Source organism: Micromesistius poutassou (assembly GCF_964030765.1).
Source record: "Micromesistius poutassou genome assembly, contig: SCAFFOLD_4200, whole genome shotgun sequence".
Taxonomy (NCBI): Eukaryota; Metazoa; Chordata; class Actinopteri; order Gadiformes; family Gadidae; genus Micromesistius; species Micromesistius poutassou.
The window spans coordinates 1-24,009 of record NW_028177541.1 but is presented as its reverse complement, the minus strand read 5'-3'; the positions used below and the strand labels follow the sequence as shown (position 1 = coordinate 24,009).

Genomic DNA, 24,009 nt, shown 5'->3' with positions numbered 1-24,009 from the left:
CAAGCAGCTCCACGCACGCACGCACTGCCTCGTCTCACCCCCCCCCCCCCCCCCCCCCCCACCCCTCTGCTTCAAAGTTCCTGCCGATGTTTACTCTCGCTGGCGGTGCCCACGATATTCATCCCGGCAATGTAAAACACACTCATAATAATAATAATCATTCACAAAACAATCTAATACCGATCCCAGTTCACGCCCTGTAAAAACCGGCACAAGACAAAAGGTAAAACACTGCGTCTAGGGGGGGGGTGGGGATGAGATGAGTGACCTTCTTAAGACTTAAACGCAGCTGCTGGTTGCCAGTGCCGGGACGTCCCGCCACTGCCCGGGCTTGTAGGGGTCCTAGGCACGCGCCAGGCCCCCCTGGTGACGTGGTGTGGGCCCCTGACAACTCGGGGTGGGGGGGGGGGGGGGATTGGGGGGGGGGGGGGGGCAACGCCACCAACGGACGTGCTTTGAAATGTGTAAACAAAGAGGAATAGAGGAAGTGAGGCGCCTGGCTGCTTTGCACACAACCCACGCTTAGGCTTTTCGTCGCCATCTGTGTGGTGCCACGGTATCTTCCCTCGCTCTCTCCACTTCCCCCTGAAACAGGTCTCGGGTCTGAAGAGGAGTGGGGGGGGGGGCGGTGGCGTTTTTTCTAGAAGCTTCGCAAAGTGGAAACTACTGTAGTCAAGGGGGGGGGGGGGGCGGCGGCAGCTCAGGAGGGGTGAAGCTAAACCATGGAAAGAAGCTAAAGCTAAACCATGGAAAGGAGCTGAAGTAGGACTGATTGAACCGCGCCAATTAGAGGAGTGAGTGGGCTGCAGTAAACCAGCAAGGTTGCCGGTTCAATCCCCGGCTCCTCCTAGCTGTTGAGTGTCGAGGTGTCCCTGTAGGGAGACCCCCGACTGTTCCCGACGTGCTGGGCTTTAGCCCTGCGTGGCTGACAGCGCCGTCTGTGTGTGTGTGTGTGTGTGTGTGTGTGTGTGAATGTGTGCGTGAACGGGTGAATGTCAGGCGATATTGTAAAGCGCTTTGGGCACAAAAGAACAAAACCACGTTACGTGCACACGTTGCGTTAACGAACCCTCACCTTGTGCGGTGGTGGCGGTCTCCTTGAAGCCCAGACAGACGTAGGCGGCGGCGTGTAATCCACTGACCCCGCCCTTGCAGCTGTTGGCCGCTTTGAAGGCGCCGGCGTCCTTGAGCTTCTCGGCGCCGGCGTTCTTCTCCAGCAGGTTCAGAGCCATGTAGCTGCTGAGCCCGCCCTGGTGGAAGCCTCCGCCGCCGCCGCCGCTGGCCGCCGCCGCCGCAAACGTGGCGGGCAGGCCGCCGGGGGGGCTGCCGCACTCGTCGTCGGAGCCCTCGCTGCTCCGCGACGACACGTTCTCCACGGAGCTGTGCCGCCGGAGGGCGCTGCCGGCGCCACTGGTGGCGGCGGCGAAGGAGGGCGGGACGGGCGTGACGGTGGCCGTGGACGAGAAGGTCTCCGAGCTGTGGCGCCGCCGGCCCTGGGGGTTGGCGCGGATCACCTTGGCGGCGCGGTCAGGGTCCGAGGTGGGGGGCGGGGAGCCCAGCAGGAAGGCGCCCAGGACCTCCGGCATCCGGGGGTCCTCCATGGAGAGGCTCCGGTCGCCGCCGCTGCAGCTCGGGACCCTGGGGGGGGCGGGGGGGGTTATGGGTAAAAGTTAGGTTTGGCATCTCAAAAACAAAAAACACATTCTAGAGATGGACTGGATTTCACAACGGGACGACAACTACAAGTTGTTGACAAGTCAACAAATACTTTAAGAGTAAACAAACAAGCGACTTTATGGCCAACATAAACGTCAGCGTTATCAGCCCCGGGAGGCTGATAGCGTTTGGCGCTAAGGCGACTCACGCTGCGGGGGTCGGCCGGGCGGCCTGCGGGGGGGGGCCCGGCGGGCCGAAGGTCATCTCCGTGTACTCGCCCTTGCCCTCGCCGCCGCCGTCCCGTCGGTAGGCCGCGCCGCCGCCCTCCTGGAAGGGGCACATGGACGCCTCGGGGAGCTCGTCCAGCTGCGGCAGCCCGGCCTCCGCCGCCTCCCGGGGCGAGCGCGCGCCCAGCTCCAGGTTCATGTAGTCCGACAGCGGGGTGCGCCGCGGCCCCGACGGGGCCCCGCCCGCGGCCGACGCCGACGACGACGCCGACGGCGAGCGCGGGCAGCCGCCGCCAAAGTCGATGTTGATGTACTCCCCGGGGCTGCGGGGCTCGCCGGCCGCCGCCGCCGGGTGCTCGTTCATGCTGGGCAGCGTCCGCATGGAGTCCAGCGCCAGCCGGTTGGGCCGGCCCGGCCGCGCCCGGAACGCCTGGCCGCCACCGTCGGCGGGGCGGCCCTGCCGCGCCGGCGAGGGCGCCGGGGACCCCTGGGAGCCCGGGGCGCCGGCCGGCTGCATCACGGCGTAGTAGTCCGCCTCTCCTCCTCCTCCTCCTCCTCCTCCCCCTCCCCCGCGCGGCCGCTGACTCTGCGGGCTCATCAGGACGTATTGGCTGCTGCTACCGCCGCCGTCGGCGTCTCCATCCCTGGCCCGGGGGGTCTGCGGGCCCCTACCCGTCGCCGCCGTGGCGCCCGGCAGCGGGCCCAGGCAGTAGTAGTCGGGCGGCGTCTGCGGGGGCGGGTTGCCCGGCGACATGTTCATGTACTCGCCGCCCGGCGGGCCCGCCTGGCCACCGCCGCCGCGCCCGTCCGGGCTGTCCATGGAGCCGCGCCACATGCGCATGTAGCCGCAGTCCTCCGACGAACCGCTACCGCCGTTGCCGCCGCCGTTATTTCCGGCGTGCGCCCGGGGGTTGACGATCAGCTTGGGCGCCGACACGCACATGGGGCTCATGGGCATGTAGGCGTCCGCCTTGCCGTCGGCCCGCGCCACGGCGCCGCCCGGCGTCATGGGCACGTAGGCGCCGTCCTCGCCGTCCTCGCGGTGGCTGCGGTTGTTGTTGTTGTTGCCGCGGTGACCGTCGTCGAGGCTGCGCGGCGGCGACGACGACGACGACGGCGGCGACGGCCCGATCACCACGGCGCCGTAGTCCTCCGGGTAGGACAGCTTGGGCGACGCAGAGTGCTGCTCCTGCGTGGCCGCCATGCGCATCAGCGTGTACTCGTCCAGCGAGGCCGAGGAGAGCGCCGGCGCCACCGGCCGGTGCTGCCGCGGCGTGGTCAGGGAGTACGTGCGCTTCCGGTACGCCTTGTCGTCGCCATCGGCGAAGGGCCCCCGGCCGCCGCCGCCGCCGCGGGGGCCCGTGCCCTCCATCATCATGTACCCGCAGAGGGGCTCGCCGGGCTCCCGGGACGGCGGCGTGCTGCTGCACAGGGAGTCGGGCGTGTCGCTGCGGCCCAGCGGCAGGAAGCGGGGGTCGCCGGGGCTGCAGCCGTACTCCTCGCCCAGGATGAAGCCCGTGTCACTCAGGGAGCCCGAGATGGAGCCGCTGCAGCTGAAGGGCCGGCGGGCCCTGAGGTCGGGGGTGGTGGAGGCGTCACCGGCGGAGGCGTTGATGGCGGACGCCGCCGCCGCCGCCGCGCCCCGGCACGGGGACATGCTGATGGGGCTGGAGCCCGCCAACGGGGAGTGCGAGACGGGCATGGAGCGGCTGTGGTGCAGGTTGGAGGAGTCCAGCATGCGGCACGTCCGGCCGCTGCTCAGGGTCTGGGAGCGGATCAAGTGGGAGGGCCCGCAGTGGGGGCTGGTCGGGCTCTCGCCCAGGGAGATGGACATGGACACCGGGCGGGTCATGCCCCCGTCGCCCTCGCTGGCCGTGCGGATGCGACAGGACGTGAACTTGCGGCCCGGGGACGTGGCGGCGACGCTGTCGGTCCTGGACCTCCGCACCAGGCCCGTTTGGCTCGGGGGGAGGTTGTTGAGGTTGCGTCGCGTGGGGACGGAGATGGGGTTGGTGCTGGCGGACTGGCTCTTGCTACGGGGTCGGAATTCCGAGAGCTCTTTCATCGCCTTCATCGCCTCCAGGATGGTCTCGTGGATGTTCTGCGCCACCACGGAGTCCTCCGCCTGCATCCAGAACTCCCCGGGGCCCGTGACGGCGGAACGGCCCACTTCGATGAAGAAGAAAGTATCCGAGTGGCCGCATCGTCGGATATTCATGAGCTGCAAACTGACAGCCGCCACGTCAGAGTTTATTTTCACGAAGCTGATGGTGCGACTGGACAAACACAGTCGGTACACCCCGGTCAGGTTCTTGATCTGACCCAGTCCTTTAGATTTCAAGTTGACCTGCCATACCTCCCTGTACACGGAGGTGGCGGGCGTGACGAGCCCATAGCTCGCCTCCTCGAAGCCCACCAGCGATGACGTGGACGCGGGGCTGTCGAACATCTTGCCCTCGGTGATGAGCTCCGACAGGACCCCGTACCAGCACTCCTGCTCCTTCTCGTTCTCGGCCGCCACGGCGAAGTACTCGTCCTTGGTGTACAGGGCGATGAGGTGCTTGTGCTTGGCGTCCGCCCGCTTGTTGACGCACAGGCACGAGTCTAAAGTTATGATCCGTTTTGCGGCGGACTTGTTCTTCCATTTCTTCTCGCTCTCGTAGTACTCGAGTCTCGCGGGAGAGCAGTCGCCGTGCTCCCGCAGCACGAAGAACCGTCGGTGGCCGTGCTTCTGCTTGCGAAGGTATCCGCACTTTTTGACGTTGTTCGTAAACAGGTGTCCACCCGTCGCGGGAGGACTTGCCATTTTTGTTGTTGTTGTTGTTGTTGTTGTTGCCCAACGTTTACCTTTTACCAGGCGTGGAACTTCTTATACTATCTTCTTCAAAAAAAGCGAAACACGAAATAAACCGTGTGAAACAAACTATATTCGGGATGCGCGTCGTTCCGGACCGCAGCGATGGATGAACATGACGGCTCACTGCGAGCGTTTGAGGAAAACAACATGTGACGTTGCTACACTCAGCCTCGGCTGGCTCTAAAAAAAGCAGCAGAAAAAAAACACAGTCATTAAAGGCGTTGCAGCCTGGGAGAGCCTTCCCTACCAATCTCGTGGCTCGCCCTCAACTCATTGTGCTCATTGGCCGGAGAGAGGTGAGCGACGGGGAGCGCCGGCCTATCGCGGCGCGGGAGGACCCGCCCATCGACCCAGTCTCGCGATGACACCACTTGTTAAATATGTGTTATTGTATTTAAATTCAATTTGAAGGGAAAACCTGCGGCAGAGGAGAACTGCTTATCATCAGGCGGTTACTGTAAACAGTAATGAATCCGACTCCCATATTTTCCACACTGTTCCCTATCGAGGAATGCACGGATCTGCAGAGTCAACAACAAGGAATTCAAATGTATATACGTTCAGAATATTGCATTGGTATAAATAACATTCATCCATTGCAAAAAAAAAAAACAGGCTACGTTTCAACGACAATAACAAGTAAACAACTCGTCCCTCACTTATTACATAACCTGCGCGTCGACCTATTTTTATATGCGTGGGGGATTCCTATCGTCCTGCTCGTATTTGCATGTTTTAAACTCAACTTTATGGCCATACGTGGTCTCCCTTTTCAATTTCTGCTTCGTTGTCTTGGTTTAAAAGCGATGCAGGTTCAAATTCAAACGGAGGAGCGGGGGGGCAGCCTTCCTGCTTAGGTTGCACGCGGGCTCGATTTACATAATCCCATTTTGAATGAAACACACGCACGCACACACACGTAACCACGCACGCACAGCCCCCCTCCCCCCCCTCCCCCCGAGAAAAACATCCAAGTACGTCAGCAGCGTGAAAGGCACAGTGCGAGCAGCAAAACAGAAACGGCTTCGCACTGCGCTACCTCTCGGGTGCCCCCGACTCGGTTGCACAACACCCCAAGCCTTATGTCACATCGATGGAAAGACGTGGCAAGGCTAAATCTAACTCACGGAGAAGAAGAAAACAAATGACCCCAATGCGTGTAGATTATCTTTGCAGCAACGGTAGCGGCATTATCATTATCGGTGGCAGGGGGGGCGTAACACTAAAGCTACAGTGACATCTGTTGGTCAGATCATCTGGGTAATCACGGCCAGCTGATCGTTCAATGTGTCCCTCAGTGATCCCATTGATGAGTGATCTATCCCGCTGATGTTGGTCGCCGTGTGAGCTCATAGGGCGGTTCATTACGTACAGGGCCACAATAAGCGACCAAACATGTTGATTGGTAATGATCTTCAGAGAAACATCCGAGTTCCACCCACCTCTGTGAATTTAATTTGTGTGGAAATAGGATTTGTGTGTGGGCTGCCTTTTTTATTCTATTAAATTGTGTTATTGTTGGATTTGGTTAAAAGTGTCTTTATTTATAAATAAATAAAAGCTAAATGGAACCTTCTTCTATATTTTCTTTAACAGTATATGTCTTCTTGCCTTTTCCTTTTCCTACTTTGGTTGTTATTTTTAGCCATATATTATGTACTGTATTGTGTATATTCCATTCTGTGTTGTATTTGTGAATTTGGTACTTATATTTGTAACATACCAGAAAGAAATGCCTTGTATGTGAAAACGTTTATATAATTAAGCACTTTTACATTTACACTTTATATACGTGCCAACATACCAGAAACAATGACTTGTATGTGAACACTATGTGGCAATAATACTATTTTATACTAAGCTGACACTTCTATCCAAAGTCGACAATAACACAATAACAGATTTGAATAGAAAGCAAAATGCTCAGCATCTTTAGCATGTGTGTGTGTGTGTGTGTGTGTGTGTGTGTGTGTGGTTGCGTGTAGCTGTTTGTCTCCCAGTTTAGCTGTTTTGCCACGAGTGTTAATTTGCCGCAGATAAGGTCAAATCGAGACAGATAAGCGTGTGTTTTCACAAGCATAAGCTGCTTCCCTTTAATCTGAATCATCTACGAAAACAAAGGGGCCCAACACCTCTGGTGTGGAGGATTAGGGTTCACAGGCATCCGTCGGGAGAGGGCCCAGCACCCTGGCAAACACCAGGGCCCTCAGAGACAAAGGCCAGTGTTGAAGGGCTGTTTTTGTTTGGGTTTAGCTGAAATTGGTACAGAAGAGACTTTTACTTTGAAAAACTCTTTGACAAACTAGAGTAGTGTGTAAACAGATCAAATTTGAGCTGAAAGGTCCCGCCTGCTACCGCGGTTTTGGCCCCAGATTTTATTACCATGGTTACTGATGGAAGTTTGGATCTGAGCCATCAAGGATCAGAAAGCAAGATGATGACTCATGTTTATTATGTGTCTGAATAACACCTATTCCAAACAACACGGGAGTCTTCCAGGACGTAGTTACGCAACATTTGAGTAACATAACAGTTTTACAACACTTTTTCTGTTTACGAGGAAGTGATGGGAGATTTAGGGGAAGTGAAAGACGGCATTTTGTTGTGTTCTGCTCAAATGCTTTGGGAGAGAGGGACGCACACACATATGTATTTATATTTTGAAACATGTGTTGTTTATTTTGAACCACACCACAACTTGAACGAACCCTAAACTTAAACCAAGGGTGTGAATAACCTTGTCTCGAGTTGGGCCGAGGAACACATGGTCGTCCGCGGCCTGCTAAAGGTGGACTTGATTTGTGTTTGTATGCCCTCCCTTTGCCACACATTGTCCAGAATGTACTTCTTGTCACTGATAACGATACATGTGTTTTGTGTCTGGGATGATAACGCGAAGTACGACGTGGCATGTGGCACGTTAAAAGTAGTGTAGAGAGAGTGTGTGTGTGTGTGTGTGTGTGTGTGTGTGTTTATGCAAGTGTATGCGTGAGAGAGCAAGTGACTCAATGGTCCGCCGAGGAGAACACAGCCAGCTAGCTCACAATCAGTAAAGGCTCAGTTATGGCCCCACGTCAGCGCAACGCAACAACCACGCGGACGCTCCGACGCAGGCGCCAACCTGCTTTGGTTCTGCGTCGGTAATGAGCGGACCAATCACAGCCCTTGCTTCTGCGTCTCCTCGAGGCAAGGTTACAATTTTTCGGGAGGCGCACGTCAGGCCCTGGCGTTGGACGCATGGACCCTAAACCTCCCTTGCGTTGCGTCGACGTGGAACTATTATTAGGCCTTAAACGATCACATCCTGTTTAGGTTGCATGCAGGCTCGATTTACATAATCCCATCTTGAATGAAACACACCCACACACGAAAAACACACACGTAACCACGCGCGCACAGCCCCCCCCCCCCCCCCCCCCCCCCACGAGAAAAACATCCAAGTACGTCAGCGGCGTGAAAGCGCCAAACGATCACATAACGCTACGTAGCATTAGCTTACAAGGCAGCAAAGCCGCAGCGGCGTTATGCGCTTCCAGTCCTACGTTTCAGGCTCACACTGCACGCCGTAACAGTGGAGCGTGTGTGAGTAGGCGCAGCGGCACCGGGCCCCTTCATCCACACAGGGCTAATCTGCTTTTCGCTCCTACTGTAAACAAAGCAGATTTGGTGGACACAGGTTAGCTGAGGTCACGCCCTGCCGGTCAACTTACTGACACGGGAACGCAGGACAAGCCTGCGGTTACGGCCGGCCCTCCGACCTAAACAACAGAACATCGTCGTTGGTATAGGTTGTCCAAAGCAAACCCATATGAACGCTTTAGCCCCCTATCGACTGTTCATATGGGTAGTTTTGGACTGTTGTGTTGTTTAGATTGGAGATCTCGTTGGTAGTCACATAGGAGGATTATTTTTCCTCCTACGTAACTACCAACGAGATATGTTGGGCTTGCATTGTTTTCGCTGAACTGGGGGAACCAGAGAGTTTGCCGAGGGGTCAGCTATACACAATGTCACTGTAAGGCCGGGGTTTTCAAACGGTGGGCTGTGACCCATAATTGGGTTGTGGCAGTAGGGGAATCAGGGAACGGACTTTGCTGATTGGCTAACATTTCAACACGCTAATGTCAACGTTTCACTCATTTAATAGCATGAAATATTTGGTGTCCATCCTAGCCAAACCTCCACATGGGAGGTAACGACATGAGAAAGTATAGGAACACCTGCTCCTTAGTGACATCCTACTGTGTGATCTTGCTCATGGAAGAGAGACATCTTGCTCATGGGTACCCGCAGTAGGTAAACCTCAGACAGCGGGGATTAAGCACAGAACCTTTCAGCCTGGAGTCAAACACTGTAACCGCTGCGGTATCCTAAGGGGTGTGTCACTCATTTGAAATGGTCCTCTTTTATATGGTAAATGTTCCTCATTCATATAGCGCTTTTATCAAAAGTGCTTTACAGTGTGACTGACATTCACCCGTTCATGCACACATTCACACACCGACGGCAGAGTCATCCACGCAGGGCAACAGCCAGCTCGTCAGGAGCAATTAGGGCAACTAGTGTTCTCATCAGTTCAATGTATGTCGTCACTGTATCCTATCACCTGAAACCATTCCAGCGTAATCAAGAGTGTGTGTAAAACTAGGAAATCAATATTTTATTCTCCCCCGAAAAATCCAGCGGAAATAAGGAAGACCCTTTGAAAAGCGTGTTCCTAGTTGACCCTAACTGGGGTCTACGGTGTTGACACATTCAGGTATTCAAGGAATGCCAGTGATTATAAGCTTGGCCAGAAATACTTCAGCAGCCTTAGATACAAGCGAGACGCTAAACTGTTGCTCCCATCTACAATTTCCCCCTGAATTTGATCATGCCCTTGCAGTAAATACACAGCTGCTAAGGTTAATAATACATTACGTTTTGTGTCAAGTCATTTTCAACGGCGAACCACAAGCTTGTCAGTTTTGGGGGACTTTGGGGTTCCACTAGTAGTGGCTAGATTGACCCAAGCAGCTTAAACCCAAAACCCCTCTTACCACTTAGCTCTTAGCCTTTAGCACTTAGCAGTTAACCTGCTTACTGCAAAGCAAGTGCTGCTGTGTGATCGCGGCCCTCTCTCTACTGCCTCTGGGGTCGACGCTAGCCATATCTAGATGAAAGGTCACCCACGGCCATGCATCGGCCAGGGGGAGGCCATGCATATGCCATCCTCCCCCCAGGGTCCCAGCGGAGGATTAGCGGCAGTGGGTATTATGCTCTTCAGGAAGGGATATGCTCTATGTACGGACTTAGCCCCCCCTTTACTATCACCACACATGGACTCATCTTTGGACCGAGTCCCACCTGCGTCATAGTACGTTTTTCAGAATGGACGGCGTCATGTTTTTTTGTTTTTTTTCTCCCCCCCCCCCCCCCCCCCGCAAATCTAATTTATTCAGAGAGAAAAATAATCCCTGGTTTGATGAGCTTTAGCAGATCCGATGGATGAAACAATTTAAAATAACAAAAAATTGGTTGAAATGTAATAAGCAACCAGTTATTGTACAGTCCTGTACTGTGACATATTCCAAAATTGGTCATAGTTATGAAACAGAATATAGTGTTTTTATTGGTCTAACCCTTAGTCCCGCCCACTCACACTTGCAGACCCAAAACACAAACGTCCAAGTTTCACACTTAATGTAAAATAATAATCAACTAATTGACTTCAGAGTTAGATTTGGCGGGTGGCTCCCACCATCATGTGTTAGTGGGAGTCTCACTGACCATGCACCATGACTTGAGACCCCAGGATGCTGGGTACCAAGGGGTCCTCAAGCTCACTAGTGATGGATTTCATGATTCGTTTGCTTGACTCAGTTTGCATCGGTCAGTTCGAATCGTTCGAATTGTTCGAATCGTTCAGTCACGTTTCCGGTAGCGGTGAGTAGGTCAGGCTCATCTCCTCCCTCGTTCTCATTCTCAAACGAATCACGGTCGTGCAATGGTGCAAACGATCATCAATCAACACAACAATACAACATTAACATAAGTTCCTTTCACCACCCACCACTGACACATTCAGCGAACGAACAGCGACTTGCGAGTCAGAGCGTCAGCGACTAGTGGGTGGGTCTGGGAGTTGAGTCTCGGAGAACGAACGATACGAATGAGACGAACGAGACGAACTGAAACGGGGAATCAGGTCGGTTCGTTCTTGTCGAAGAGTCGTTCGTTCGAACTGATTTGTCGCGAACGACCCATCACTAAAACTCACACGACAACAACAAGTCATCTGGGTGCGGAAGTCTGGACATTGTTCCATTGTGAAATGTGCTCCATCACAGCTAAGGAAGTGTTGAAATGTGGTCTTCAGGCCATCACTTCCCTATGGCTGTACTGTCTCCATGAACAAACATGTGGGATCAGCTCCTCCTTCTAATGCTATTAGCGTGTGGACTTTCAATTGCAGTTATCTTTATGGCTTTTAACCATTATTATGGCTTGCGTTTGCATGGTGTGGGTGTGTGTGAGTGGGTGAGTGAGTGAGGGGGTGGGTGGGTGCAAGTGAGTGAGTGAGTGAGTGAGTGAGTGAGTCAGTGAGTGAGTCAGTGTGTGTGTGTTTGTGTTTGTGTTTGTGTGTGTGTGTGTGTGTGTGTGTGTGTGTGTGTGTGTGTGTGTGTGTGTGTGTGTGTGTGCGCACACACGTGTATAGTTGTTTTCACTAAGCAAAACATCAGCAGGTTTAACAGAAGATTTGCATAATGGCATAATGGGATGTATGTTTAAAACTTTGTAGACAAAATATGAATCAAACTCTTAGTGTTAAACAATATATTACTCTTTTGTGTAATGGGTCAATATGTTGTATGCTGTGTGTAACATATATATATATATATATATATATATATATATATACAGTGTCAGCTTACTATCTCAATTTACTATTTCCGGGACAACATGCCACACTCATTTGAATATACTAGATGGAAATTATGAATTAAAAGTCCCCTGAAATAAATTAATAAAATAAAGTATTCATTTTGAAAACTACCTTTTTAAAATAAATAAAAATGTATTGCCTAATTTATTGATCTCTGTTCTTATTTCATAGCCATATATATTTATTTAATATTGACTCAAAGGAAATGTCATAGTAAAGTTCCTTCCGATATAGAATGAACCGTCAAATGCGGTCCAATACTGGCCTCAAGTGGTGACAATAATGCACCACAAGGTGCTTCATCAGTTAGTGGACGAAACCTTACCTAACGCTTATGTGTGTGTATATATAACTATATTATTTTTTATAATAAATAACTATATTACTTATAAATCTTAGCCTATAAAATTTACTTTACTTTTTTTTAACTAACCCAACACGAGTGACAATTCAGTCATTAGTATATTGTATATATTATATATTCATAACTGAATAGAGAAACGGTTCATTGTTTGCTCACCTTTAAAGTGTAAACGTGCACACTTGCCAGTACAAACCACGGATTTGGAAGGACTTGTAGCGCACAAGGAGTTAATTACGATATCATAATCAACCTTATCACCCCATTAAAAAAACTGCCCCTTTAACGCTCTTTCTTGGTTGTTTATGTAGTCGACCTCTCTGTTCAGCTGGTCAGCACAACGAAGCCCTCCTATTGGCTGACGGCGGCCACGTGACACTCTCGCTCGTCGCCACCGTACTTCCGCCTGTGTGGGTTTTTTTTATTTTTTTTACGGCGGAACCAAGCGGAGCGCTCAGAAGCGAAAACACAGGCTAACCGCTGGTTGTAACGTAAACAAAGGCAATACTACACGGTACTAAACAGCGACTGGTCGTTCCGCACAGCGACCATGTTGCCCGGCGCGGTGCTGGTACTCCTGGCTCTGGGCTCCTCCGCTGTGGACCAGGCGGCTGCAGACAGACAGCTGGTCTACGTGACTGTGGTGAGTGTTGCTGGAGTGTTACATGAGACAAGACGTATACAACAACAACATCTCACTGCATATGTATGGACATGCGTCCGTCTGTCTGTCGGGCTTTATAATGTCTCTCTTTAATTTGGTTTGATCAATCAATTTCCAACCCCAAATTAATTGGAAATTAATGGATATATATACACATGTAAAACCTGTAGTCAAAAATGCAATGGATTTTTTTGTTGCCAGCAATACCATGCATTATTTTTTGTTGTCAGTCCAGTTTTTTGTTGCCAGGCCGTTTGACAGGGCAGAATGAAGTAAGGAGAAGGGCCCACGGTCCATTACACGAATGGAATGAAGTGTTTACAACGACAATTGACATACAGGCTTAGACGCTGCCACTCGGGTATGCTTGCTCTGACCGTTTGAGGCCAACACATTTTCACTGCCAGCTTTTGTAGCAAAAGAACTCAAGTGGCACCCAAGAAGAAACACACCGTCACAAAGATAAAATACGCCTGTTTCTCTGTAGATATTGGCTTTTCCAATGATCATGTGAAGGGAGAAGAGGACCCGGGTTCCAGTGACCCGGATAGGGGTCACCACACACTATTTAAGATGCATACAAACAGGTGAAACACCTGACATGCCTTACCCTGTTGCGTTCCTGCTCTCTCTGAACTGAATGCACAAACTGTCAAGGGTCGGTGCACTTGTGGACTACTTAGGGTGTCACCATTTTGTAAGGTTGTCCAAAACAACAATTCCGGTTCCCCACATACTGCACTACTGAATACCCATATTGCACTGTAAGAAAAGCGCACCACTGATGCACCCTTATTCCTGCAGTATGTCCTACGATACATGCGTAACGTTTTTCATTGTCTGTCTGATTCCTCCAGAAGGGATGGTCTGGTACGTTTAACATTTACCATCATACTATTATCTTGTCAAGAGTCGATGGGAAGTGACAAAATATCAATCCATCCGGCCTCGATGGTCATGTCTCGTTAAAACGAATGATTGTTTCCTAAACGGTAATTGGTAATTAGGTAAAGTCATAGTAATTGAAACCCCCCCGTACCATTTGTAAGCTAAGGTCAAGCCTTTACTATTAAGCTACATGTCGGCATTGACATTGCAGGTGAAAATGTTGTGAAATCTATCATTTCAGTCCTGTGGAATACATGGGGGAAAAAAAAAATGTTTCAAACATCTCTACATTTATTTTCTGACTATGGCATGTTGGATGTAGCTCATAAACGTGCAATGGGGGTTTCGAGTCCTACCACAATTGTCAGGCTTAACTGCTTCGTGTCTCTTTAAAAGGTCACAACGTGTCCCAGTTGATTATCACCACTGCACACATTTGAACATTTGCATGACAACTTTCGTGGATCATGCTGATGAAGGATTTGTAGCTCCATATTGACTCAACACACAACCTATAATAGTTATGCTTTGCATAATGGTCCTGAAATGACCCAACAGCACTATTGATAATAGTGCTGGGTCACTTAAGGGTTATGCCATTGGACGAAGTGAGTTGGAACAGGCCGTTTGAATACATGCCCCTGATCCGATTGGCTGTCCTTATCTCAACCGTCATGTTACAGACTTCAATCAGGTTAGAATGCATGTTCTTAAGTTGAAACAAATCCCACAAAAGTGGGTCAGACGTGAATTTGACTTTCTGCCGTATTGTTCTCAAAGATTTCACCAGATACCGCGTACAATGGGGTCCGGCCTAGGTAGGTGGTGTGTTTGATGAGGTGATATGCTTCATAGGATGCTCAGTATTGCAGTAGATTTGTGAGACCATCCAGCTATTTAAGTTTGCCTCATGAATATCAAGTGTGTCTTTGGCTCGGCAGAAAGTGATTTTCACACATGGGCATTGCATTGTTCCAAAAACTCTGGCCAATCTAATTGAATAACTAAGAGACACTCACTGGTTGAGGATTGTATTTATTGTTAAGCAGTCAGATATGGTTTCGCCTCTACTTTACTAAGCCACTTCATCTGGAACTTTATAATTAAAAATTCTGGAACTTAGCCACTTTATAATTTACAATTTACACTTTATACTTTACACTTTTTTATAATGTATAATTTATATTTTATACTGTTTATACCGTCTATTTTGTTTGCCCTATTTGTTGTTGTTTGTTCTGTTTGTCTTGTCTTCTTTAGCATTTTGTTTAGCGGGGGATTAATAAAGTTGTATTGTATTGTATTTCCCCCGTCCCTGTCAGAGTCCTGTCTCTGACCACCACTGTAAGTTGAAGACATCTTTTCCCTGCCCTGACGCCCCTCCCTGTCCCATCCCTTTCTCCAGTTAAAGTTGATTCATATGTTTCACCTTCATCCTGTTCTCATTCTCCTCCCTGCAAGTGCTGCATCTAACCCCCTTTTGTTCCTAAAGCAATTAATCAATGGAGCAACTGAGTGGTTTGGTATTAACATCAACAGATCCCGGTCTCTGACCCCCACTTTTAGTTGATTAAATCCTCCTCCGTGCCAGACACAGGTTTCTATCCATCCGCTACACTTGAGAAATTGATCAACTGATGTGTAAATGCCCCTTTTCTTGTCTTCACTCTTGAATCTGGTTGGAAGTAAGGCAAAAACATACTTTCCTTCGGGAGTAGCCTTCCGTGCATATTTCTGTCCAGTTTTGTTTGGTCTATTTCATACAAAAGTTTAGAGTGCTCTGTCGTTTTGCAACACTGTCCTCCGGTTTCACAATAGTTTCTCTTTAAGTATGTGCAATCTGTGGGGTTCCTTGTATCATGAGCTGAAACTCCCTCCCACTGAGTGAGTGGGTGCCGACTGGTCTGCAGAGGGAAACCTATAGTGAGCTCACAAGACCAGGGTGATCATGTCATGAGTGTGATGTTGAAGATCAACATCCTTGCGGGGTCCTTCAATCGCTGCCTGTTTCCAGAGCCGTCATTGACCTTGGAGCTATCAGTGCTGTCCTAATAATAACCATTATAGCTTTCTATGAAATAGAAACCTTACCGTGGCCTGTCTTTACAGTCCATGTCACAAGACTGGCCTTGTGCCTCCATCAGACTGTGGATTTGAAGCCATGCCCTGACAGACATCACATTCAGCCAATCAGATTCTCTTCCCGAATCCAGACCGAAGAACGTCAAACACAGCACATGTCTTTTCCTCTGATAAATAAATGCACCGGCCACCTTAATGTTTGTTGTATTGCTGTTTTAACATCTATATCTGCAAAGATGTATGCTATGGCTGCATCAATGACATCAGTTTCCTGATGTGTGCAAAAGTGAATTGAATGAAGGCCCTGTTGGCTTTCCATAGCCCTATGTCGGTAATTGACCGCTAACGCAGCCACCTGTCTCCATCTTTTGTCTCTTCACGGTGCTTCCCTCCGATCGCCACCTTCCTATCGGTCAGCTGTTTCGCCATGGCGACAGATCGCCAGTCAAGGCGTACCCTATGGACCCCTACCAAGAGAGCGCGTGGCCACAAGGCTTTGGCCAACTGTCGCAGGTGAGCTTACAGAAACGGGGACTTGGGCAAAGTCATGCGCTGACTTTTGATAACCTTGCTAATGGCAACTCTGGGGCAGGTCAGTGACTAATTTGGATGGTTCTTGTGTCTGTCTGTCTGTCTTGTGTTTCTGTGGTCAGGAGGGCATGAGACAACACTATAACCTGGGCCAGTTCCTCCGGGGGCGATACAACGGGTTTCTGAACGAAACGTACGACCGTCGCGAGGTGAGCCGTTTTTTACGATACACCACTGCATCGGTCTACCCCTCCAGCAAACCTTCCTGTGTGGACTGATTTTGGTCGTGACACGTTTCATCACACCCAACCGTTCTCTTCAGTGGATGTTTTAACGACAAACCAAAAAGCTTGATTTTAAATTGAACTTGAAACAATTACCAGGGCGAGCATTAGACTTAACTTAAGTCGAATGCATAAAAAATGTAAGGGTGTTTAAGGGTGTTTGAGGTTGTCGTGGTTTCTGGAAAGTCAAACGAAGTGAAACTAAGCCACAACGAACTGCTATACGTGTCAAGTCAACACTTTAAACGCTATATTTTTGAGATGCATAGCTAGCCTGATCGTCATTTTGACATTTTGTATTTAGTTTCACTTCATGATTTAATTCGTAAATCCTGAATCTCGGAGCAGTGGGCGGGGATTCAGGGTCGGGTACAAGTGAAGTCCATAACCTCTCTATTCCTTGTTCCTTTTTTTAAAATTTCCATCCATCCATCCATCCTTCCGTTTGGTTTTCAGCTGCATGTTCGCAGTACAGACTACGACCGCACCTTGATGAGCGCGGAGGCCAACCTCGCAGGTAGGAGCGCCTGTCCTTCCACGAACACAGCAGTATTTGTACTAGTAGGAGTCGTACTCCTACTTTAAGTAAACGACCATTGAACCACCAGGGCTCAAGACTGTGACCGTTTATTATGTGGATGTGGGGTAATGATTTCCTAGGTCGCGTCAGGGCCAGCCAAAATAAAGATCCATTGCCCTCTATCAGGGTTCCCCCCCCCCAAACAAGGCGTTGGTTGGCTCTGTGCCACCATGCTCTGCTCCAGCAGCACCGTGTCACGATACAAAACGGAGGTCTTGAGAGGGGCAGTTAACACGGCCCACTTAAGTTCCAGTTTAGACCCAAAAAGGGCTAAAAGGGTGGGTGGTACACTATGACATTGCACCACGGTACTCACACTTTGAAGACGAGAGCTTGCGGACAAAATACAAAAACGCACAACATCTTGCGTTGTTTAAAAAAAAGAAAAAAAAGCCAGATTGAAAAAGGTTGTTTGAGGGTCTACTTTCCCCAAAAATGTAAATAACTGCTATTTGTCTTTGTAGAGCAATTTAGGATATATACAGTATATATGTATTTTTGAAAGCATTTAGAATTGTTTTTAAAAGTGTTTTAATTCGCGATCCTTCATGTCCTAACAAGTGGCAGGTATGCATTCATGTGTCTCGCAATAAGGGCGGGAGATAAGTGAACGTGCGCCTCCTCAAAAACCTTGATTCTTTTTGCTGATTCAGTTTGCTGATTCAGTCCTCAGGCGAGGGGAAGGGTTATCACGCGGACAAGTGTATATCACAGTGGGGAAGGAAAAAGGGAAGTGGGTTCCGTTAAGTCTTCAGAAATGTAACCTAAGCCGGAAATCACAAGGGCAACCGCATTACCTTTGCCATGGTGAAATGAGGATGCCGGACTCTACACTAGAGTCCATTTCTTTTGTGTTATTCAAATACATGTCCTGAGTTATGACTTTTACTTAAAACCGAAAAGTTAAAGCTAAATGGTTTCATGAAATACTTTGTTAGTAGCACATAAAAGTAAAACATGTGACAGTTTGGCAACCCTTCACAGAACTCAAAGAGATAAAGCAAAAATGGATAAGCATGATCTCTGGGGAACAATTGGCCGTTTCTATTCAGATTGGTTGAAATTGGTTCCAGGTTGCCCCGCAACCCTCCTCACCCTGACTCAATCAGAAAGACAAATTGCTTGACCTTTTTGTTTTTGTGTGATTTGGCCTAAAACCAGGAGGCCAGCTACTGCAACTGACCAAAAAAGGCACACAAAAGCATTCTCCATTAAACCAGGAAAACCTCCCCTGCCGACTAAATTTAATCTCCCCAACTTCTGATCGACTTATTTACAACTTCCTGTGGGCTAATGTCTCGATTCAGGCTTTCGCCGTCTCTACTCGCTGCAACCAGATTAGGGGGCGGGGGTGTAGCCAGAATGTTTGATTGATGTTACCTGGTGACCCTAAACAGCCAATAACGGGTAACTCATGCAGTAGCCCGGTTTAACCCATAGATGGCCATTTGAGGCCATATATATACATCACATCTTTTACACTTTGCGTGTAATTACGATTTAAACAAGGATTAATCCATAGCACCAATATGTCACCCACTACATGACTTTTCATCTGCAAGACAGGGTTTAAAAAGTTTGTTTTACATTTAAACCAGTGATGTATAATGACTATCATTTAGGACCAGAATCAATCCTTGGCACCACTAAGTAACACACACTAGATGGCTTTTCATCTGCAATACAGTGTTTTACTTTATGACCACGATCATTAAGCATTATTCCATTATTCCGTTTCCGTTCCCAACAGCTCTCTACCCCCCCAGCGGTCAACAGGTCTTCAACCCAGACCTGAAGTGGCAGCCCATACCGATCCACACCGTTCCCCAGGACCAAGAGAATGTAAGCGCCTGGTGGATGGGTGGCTTGGGGCAATCGACCTTGAGACTTTTCTTATTTCTCCATCTCTAAAAGCCCTTTGGTGTGAACGCGGCTTTAGACACACAAACCAAATGTGTGTGTCGAGTTTTCTCTTTCGTCTTTAGTCTGTTATTTATTTTCTATCTTTTGGTTCTCATCGATTTGATTTTTGCTCCGTTGTACGTTTTGCATGTCATCGTTTTGTTTTCGGCGTGTTGGCCAGCAGAAATAAAGTGTACTTCATCTGAACGTCTACCCCCCCCTCCCGTGTGTAGCTGCTGTCGTTCCCGACGAATAACTGCCCGCGCTACAAGCAGCTGATGGCCGAGACGGAGAACAGCCCAGAGTTCATCAACATGACCACCAAGTTCTGGGTAACCCTCCCCTGAACCCCCCCCCCCCCCCATCGCTCACAAGCTCTGAAGGCTCAAGCACACGGACCCCCTGCAAAAACAATTTGTTTAGACTTTTTTTTTGCATTTCAAAAAGCTGTACGATGTGAGCGAAGACAATATAGCCGGGCTACAGAGGGCGCTGGGCGCGCCTTGCACCGTTAATAACAAACGTGATTGTGTTTCTGTTTTCAGGACTTTATGGAAATGGTGCAGAACAAGACGGGTCAGAACAACACCAACGTGGAGACGGTGTGGAGCGTCTATGACACGCTCTTCTGCGAGGTGAGAACAACGCACGCACACACACACACACGCATGCGCGCTACTGGTTTGGGTGTTTCGCGAAAGTCTGCAAAAATACCCTGAAGTCTGAAGCCCACATGAGCTCATCTACTGTACCAGGGAGGATCTCTGTGTCTCGCTCTCGACCACAACCACAAAAGGACAGATCCTCTTTTATGCTGTACGTTAGTCAATAACGTTTTGTTTCGAGGGAACCACAGATAACGAGTCCCTATGTGAAAGTACAGACATTCTCTAAAGTAACCGTGTCATGCGCTACGCGAGTTAACCTTTTGAGATTAAAGTAAGATAAATTATGAACAGGAGTGGGTGGTGTCCCCAGACACAAGCAACGCTCCAGAAAGCAGAAGTGCGAACCTCTGAAGGCTTGTGTTAATAGAAGAACTTTTATGTTGTATTTTTACTTTTTTTTTTATTTTATGTTTAAGATCGCCATATGACCATTACAATACAAAAACATGAATACACGTTATATGTTCCACCATGGATTAGCAACAGCCAATCAAAGATGCATACGGTGGGGAAAATGCTCATGATTAGAAAAGAGGTGGCATGCTTAAAGTTACCTTTGGACCATCAACATGGCGTCCTATAACATGATGGAACATTGAAATCTCATGTCAAAGGACATGGCAAGGCTTGATCTCAATTGAATGCAAAATCATTCACAAAAGACCTAGCCTGACAAGGTATGTTCCTGCGCTTGACAAATTAACACCCCACATATACACCACATATTTGGCTTTTTCTAATGAGCTCAGCAAAATAATTGAACGATTTATATACGTTATATACGGAACTGAAACCGCACCGAGAGAGCGAGAGGGGTGTGTGTGTGTGTGTGTGAGTCCTACTACCGATGAGGCTTTTTACAAGAACGCACTAAAACAGACCGATTGACTCTGTTCCAAAATTTTAGAAAAGATGCACACACCAATCTGTGTGTGTGTGTGTGTGTGTGTCCCCATCCAGTCGCGCCACAACCTCACCGCTCCACCGTGGGTGACTACAGACGTCATGGAGAAGCTGAAGATACTGAAGGACTTTGGATTCCAGGTTTGTGCAGAAGCGTGGCCCTGTAATATCCCCTGTGGTTGGCTGGGAACCAAGAAGTGAAACTAGGCCTGGGAGGTGCACAATTAGGTTTCTTTTTTTGGGGGGGGGGGGGGGATAACACAAAGTTTTGAATTTGAACTTTAAACTTTAAAGTTGAACTTTAAATTAAATATCAGTTTGACAGTTAAAGCTAAAGTTCGTTGGACATTCTGAGATAAAACGCGACCGAGCCTCAAGGTTACCAGCAGTACCCCCACGCTATGTCCACCGGCCTCTCAGAAAACTGTTGAGCGTAACTTTTCAGCTGTAGCAGTTGTGTAACGAGGTCAGAATGTTGTGGTGTCGGGCAAGATAAAAAAAAAAAGAATGTGTGTCAGGATAGTCATTTTTCTTGCTAATAACATGGATACATTTTTTATGAAAATCGTTGTAACTGAAATGCATTCCTCAACACACTGGTAGATTCACTACTTTGTAATACATGATAATTTTAGGTGTGGCATCAATTTTTATCACTTGATGGTTTGACATGAAAATGAATGGGCGGTGAAATGTAATTGTGACACGTGGCGATGTCTTGTGTAATGAACCTTTTCACTCACAGATCATGTTTGGCGTCTACAAGCACCAGGAGAAGTGCAGGCTGCAGGGAGGTGAGTGTGTGTGTGTGTGTGTGTGATGCAAATGAGCCAAGGATTGTGAAAAAGTCCTTGCTTAGCCGTCGCTGTGGCTAGCTAATAGTTCTAATTAGTTTTATTGAGAAAGAAGAGGGAGTCCCGATACAGTGGTTGTCACTGCTCTGATCTGGTTATGGAGTGTTTGCTCATGTCGCCCCCTTGTGGCCGCGTGGCTGCATCACACCACAACAGAAGACAAACGTGATTAAAAACCTGCAAGGGTTCAAAATTGTTCAACAAGCGACATGGCCAGTGGAAATGACTCCTCTTACTCCTTTGACTCGCCGTCACAGAGAGCCGCAAGATCGGTTTCCCGACAATTGATCAAACCGTCTAATTAGATTTTTTTTATTTTCTGATCCAGGTGTGTTGCTGGGGGAGATAGTGAAGAGCCTCTCCAAGAGGGCGGAGGCCAACGCCAACGAGCCCCTCAAGATGACGATGCTCTCAGCGGTGAGGCCGCTGTCGTGTCGTGACCTCATCGGCCCTGAAGTGGGCAGCATGCTTCTTTGATGTGTTTAATAAACGGTGGCCTGTTCGCTGAGACCAAAATAAAGGTGGAAAAAATTATGGCACGTGTAATAGGCCAACAACCCCTGATATATGTCAGCCCACTCCTTGGCCACACTCCCGTAGCCTTGGAAACTGTATTTACACAATGTAAAACTCCTGATCTAGTCCTATAGAAATGGGCTAGTGTGTAAACAGATAGATTTGTTCTCCATTGGATGTGAGCTGCTCTGCTTGGACAGGATTTAGGAAAGATGCAACGTGTAACCCGTAGTAGGCGTGGGCGATATGGCTAAAAGACATATCACGATATAACTTGATCATATTGATCGATATCGATAACTATTGATCATTTTAATGACCTAAAAAGACTCAGAATTACCGTGCTGGATTTAAGCACTTCTGTTTAAAGCTTAACATGACCATCCACTGTTCTTCATTGATAAATACTCCAATGTCGATACAACAATGAAAAACACTCAAATATTGTAAATAAGTACGGAACCGTGTTTGTGTAACAAACCCAGCTGCTAGATTCGGTGGTCCAGTCTCTTATCTGTATATATATTGAACGTGTTTTTATATTGATATTGATCAAAGGTCTATCACGATACGATAATTGATTGTTTTATTGCCCAGGCCTAACCCGTAGTGTGATTTTGGCATTAGAGAAGCAAAACTAAAGGTGTGTGTGTGTGTGTGTGTGTGTGTGTGTGTGTGTGTGTGTGTGTGTGTGTGTGTGTGTGTGTGTGTGTGTGTGTGTGTGTGTGTGTGTGTGTGTGTGTGTGTGTGTGTGTGTGTGTGTGTGTGTGTGTCCCCGCTACAGCATGACACTACGGTGGTGGCGCTGCAGTCCAGCATGAATGTGTTCAACGGCATCCAGCCCCCCTACGCCTCCTGTCACATGATCGAGCTCTACAGGGAGGACAACGGGTGAGACGTCAACACAACACACACACACACACACACACACACACACACACACACACACACACACACACACACACACACACACACACACACACACACACACACACACACACACACATATACATATACATATACATATACACACACACACACACACGCGGCACATTCGTTTTGAGTGTTATCCATTTTTTCATTCCTTCATATTTCACCGGGGTATACGGTTTAAGACGGTAGATTTGTGTTAAAAATGCAATTAACTACGACATAAAAGCTGAGCTGCTGGTGAAAGCAGTCATTGTTGCGCGTATGACAGCACATGACCTCGTCTAGCCTACAAATTCTGTGTGTCTAATATGCAATTTGCCAACTCGGACGAGTCCTGCTCCGTTTTAAATAATTATGGCCTATAGACTAATGATAGAGACGACATAAGTACCCTTCAATCATTATTATTATTTTTTTTAAGTCTGCCATAGTTTCCACCAATGTGCTCACATGGAAAGTAGGTTTAACCTGGATTATACACGGTCCATGTGCACGTCACCCCCACCGGAGTGCCACTGGCCACGCTTTTTTTTTGTTTACCCTGCTTTTTACCGTAGTGGAGCTAGCGGGAAACGCTTCTAGACGGCCGGGTTCATAGCAGGGTTAATTGCGTTTTAGTTAGGCTATTGCTTAGGGCAGGGTCCTTTTTGTAATTCGCCTATTGTGTATGAATATTGACGCACCGAAGGCTCTATAGAGAGGAGTGCTGCTGCCCGACCGTCCCTATGCGCAGATATAACTTGCATCGCTAGACACACACACTCCTACCGGTGATCACGTCGTTAGTTCCCAGCTTCAGACCCACACTGTCGTTCGGTGTGAATATCTGATTGATATCCAATATCTTTCTAACTTCGAAATGTATATACTTCAAACTATATAAACCACTATTGAGATGTGTGAATGTTTAGACGCACTACCACAGCAGCGCTTATGTATTTTAGGTTGCCTAGTGACAACTGGCCGGGGACTACAGCTGGAAACGAGCCAAATAGGCTAAAGCTGCTCCTTTTACTGTACAGTTAATCAAAGGGGGCTGTCCACGAAACTCTGAACAAATAAACTAAACTATGCTGCTAATAAATGTCTGGAAAAAACGTGTCAAATGCCGGGCTAGACACTGATCGTTGTTGAAGCAACCTTTCAGTGTCAACAACAATGCAATGGCAAATCCTGCT

The 24,009-nt window shown here is 48.7% G+C and overlaps 2 protein-coding genes across 2 annotated transcripts; one reads left to right on the top strand and one right to left on the bottom strand.

Moving 5' to 3' along the window:
* Window positions 1-995: 995 nt before the first annotated feature.
* Window positions 996-4,842, bottom strand: LOC311375938 (insulin receptor substrate 2-like; the record flags this gene model as incomplete). Its single annotated transcript, XM_084490944.1, has 2 exons — window positions 1,865-4,842; window positions 996-1,638 (listed from the first exon to the last, which is right to left on the bottom strand). The coding sequence occupies exons 1-2, from the start codon at window positions 4,687-4,689 to the stop codon at window positions 996-998; spliced, it is 3,468 nt and encodes a 1,155-aa protein (XP_084347070.1). The 5' UTR covers window positions 4,690-4,842.
* A 7,624-nt stretch (window positions 4,843-12,466) lies between these two features.
* LOC311375937 (lysosomal acid phosphatase-like) lies at window positions 12,467-22,793 on the top strand (the record flags this gene model as incomplete). The annotated part of the gene is made up of 11 exons (XM_084490943.1): window positions 12,467-12,669; window positions 16,078-16,173; window positions 16,314-16,400; window positions 16,932-16,992; window positions 18,806-18,897; window positions 19,191-19,289; window positions 19,503-19,592; window positions 20,586-20,669; window positions 21,274-21,322; window positions 21,711-21,799; window positions 22,683-22,793. The coding sequence occupies exons 1-11, from the start codon at window positions 12,577-12,579 to the stop codon at window positions 22,791-22,793; spliced, it is 951 nt and encodes a 316-aa protein (XP_084347069.1). The 5' UTR covers window positions 12,467-12,576.
* Between the last annotated feature and the right edge of the window lie 1,216 nt (window positions 22,794-24,009).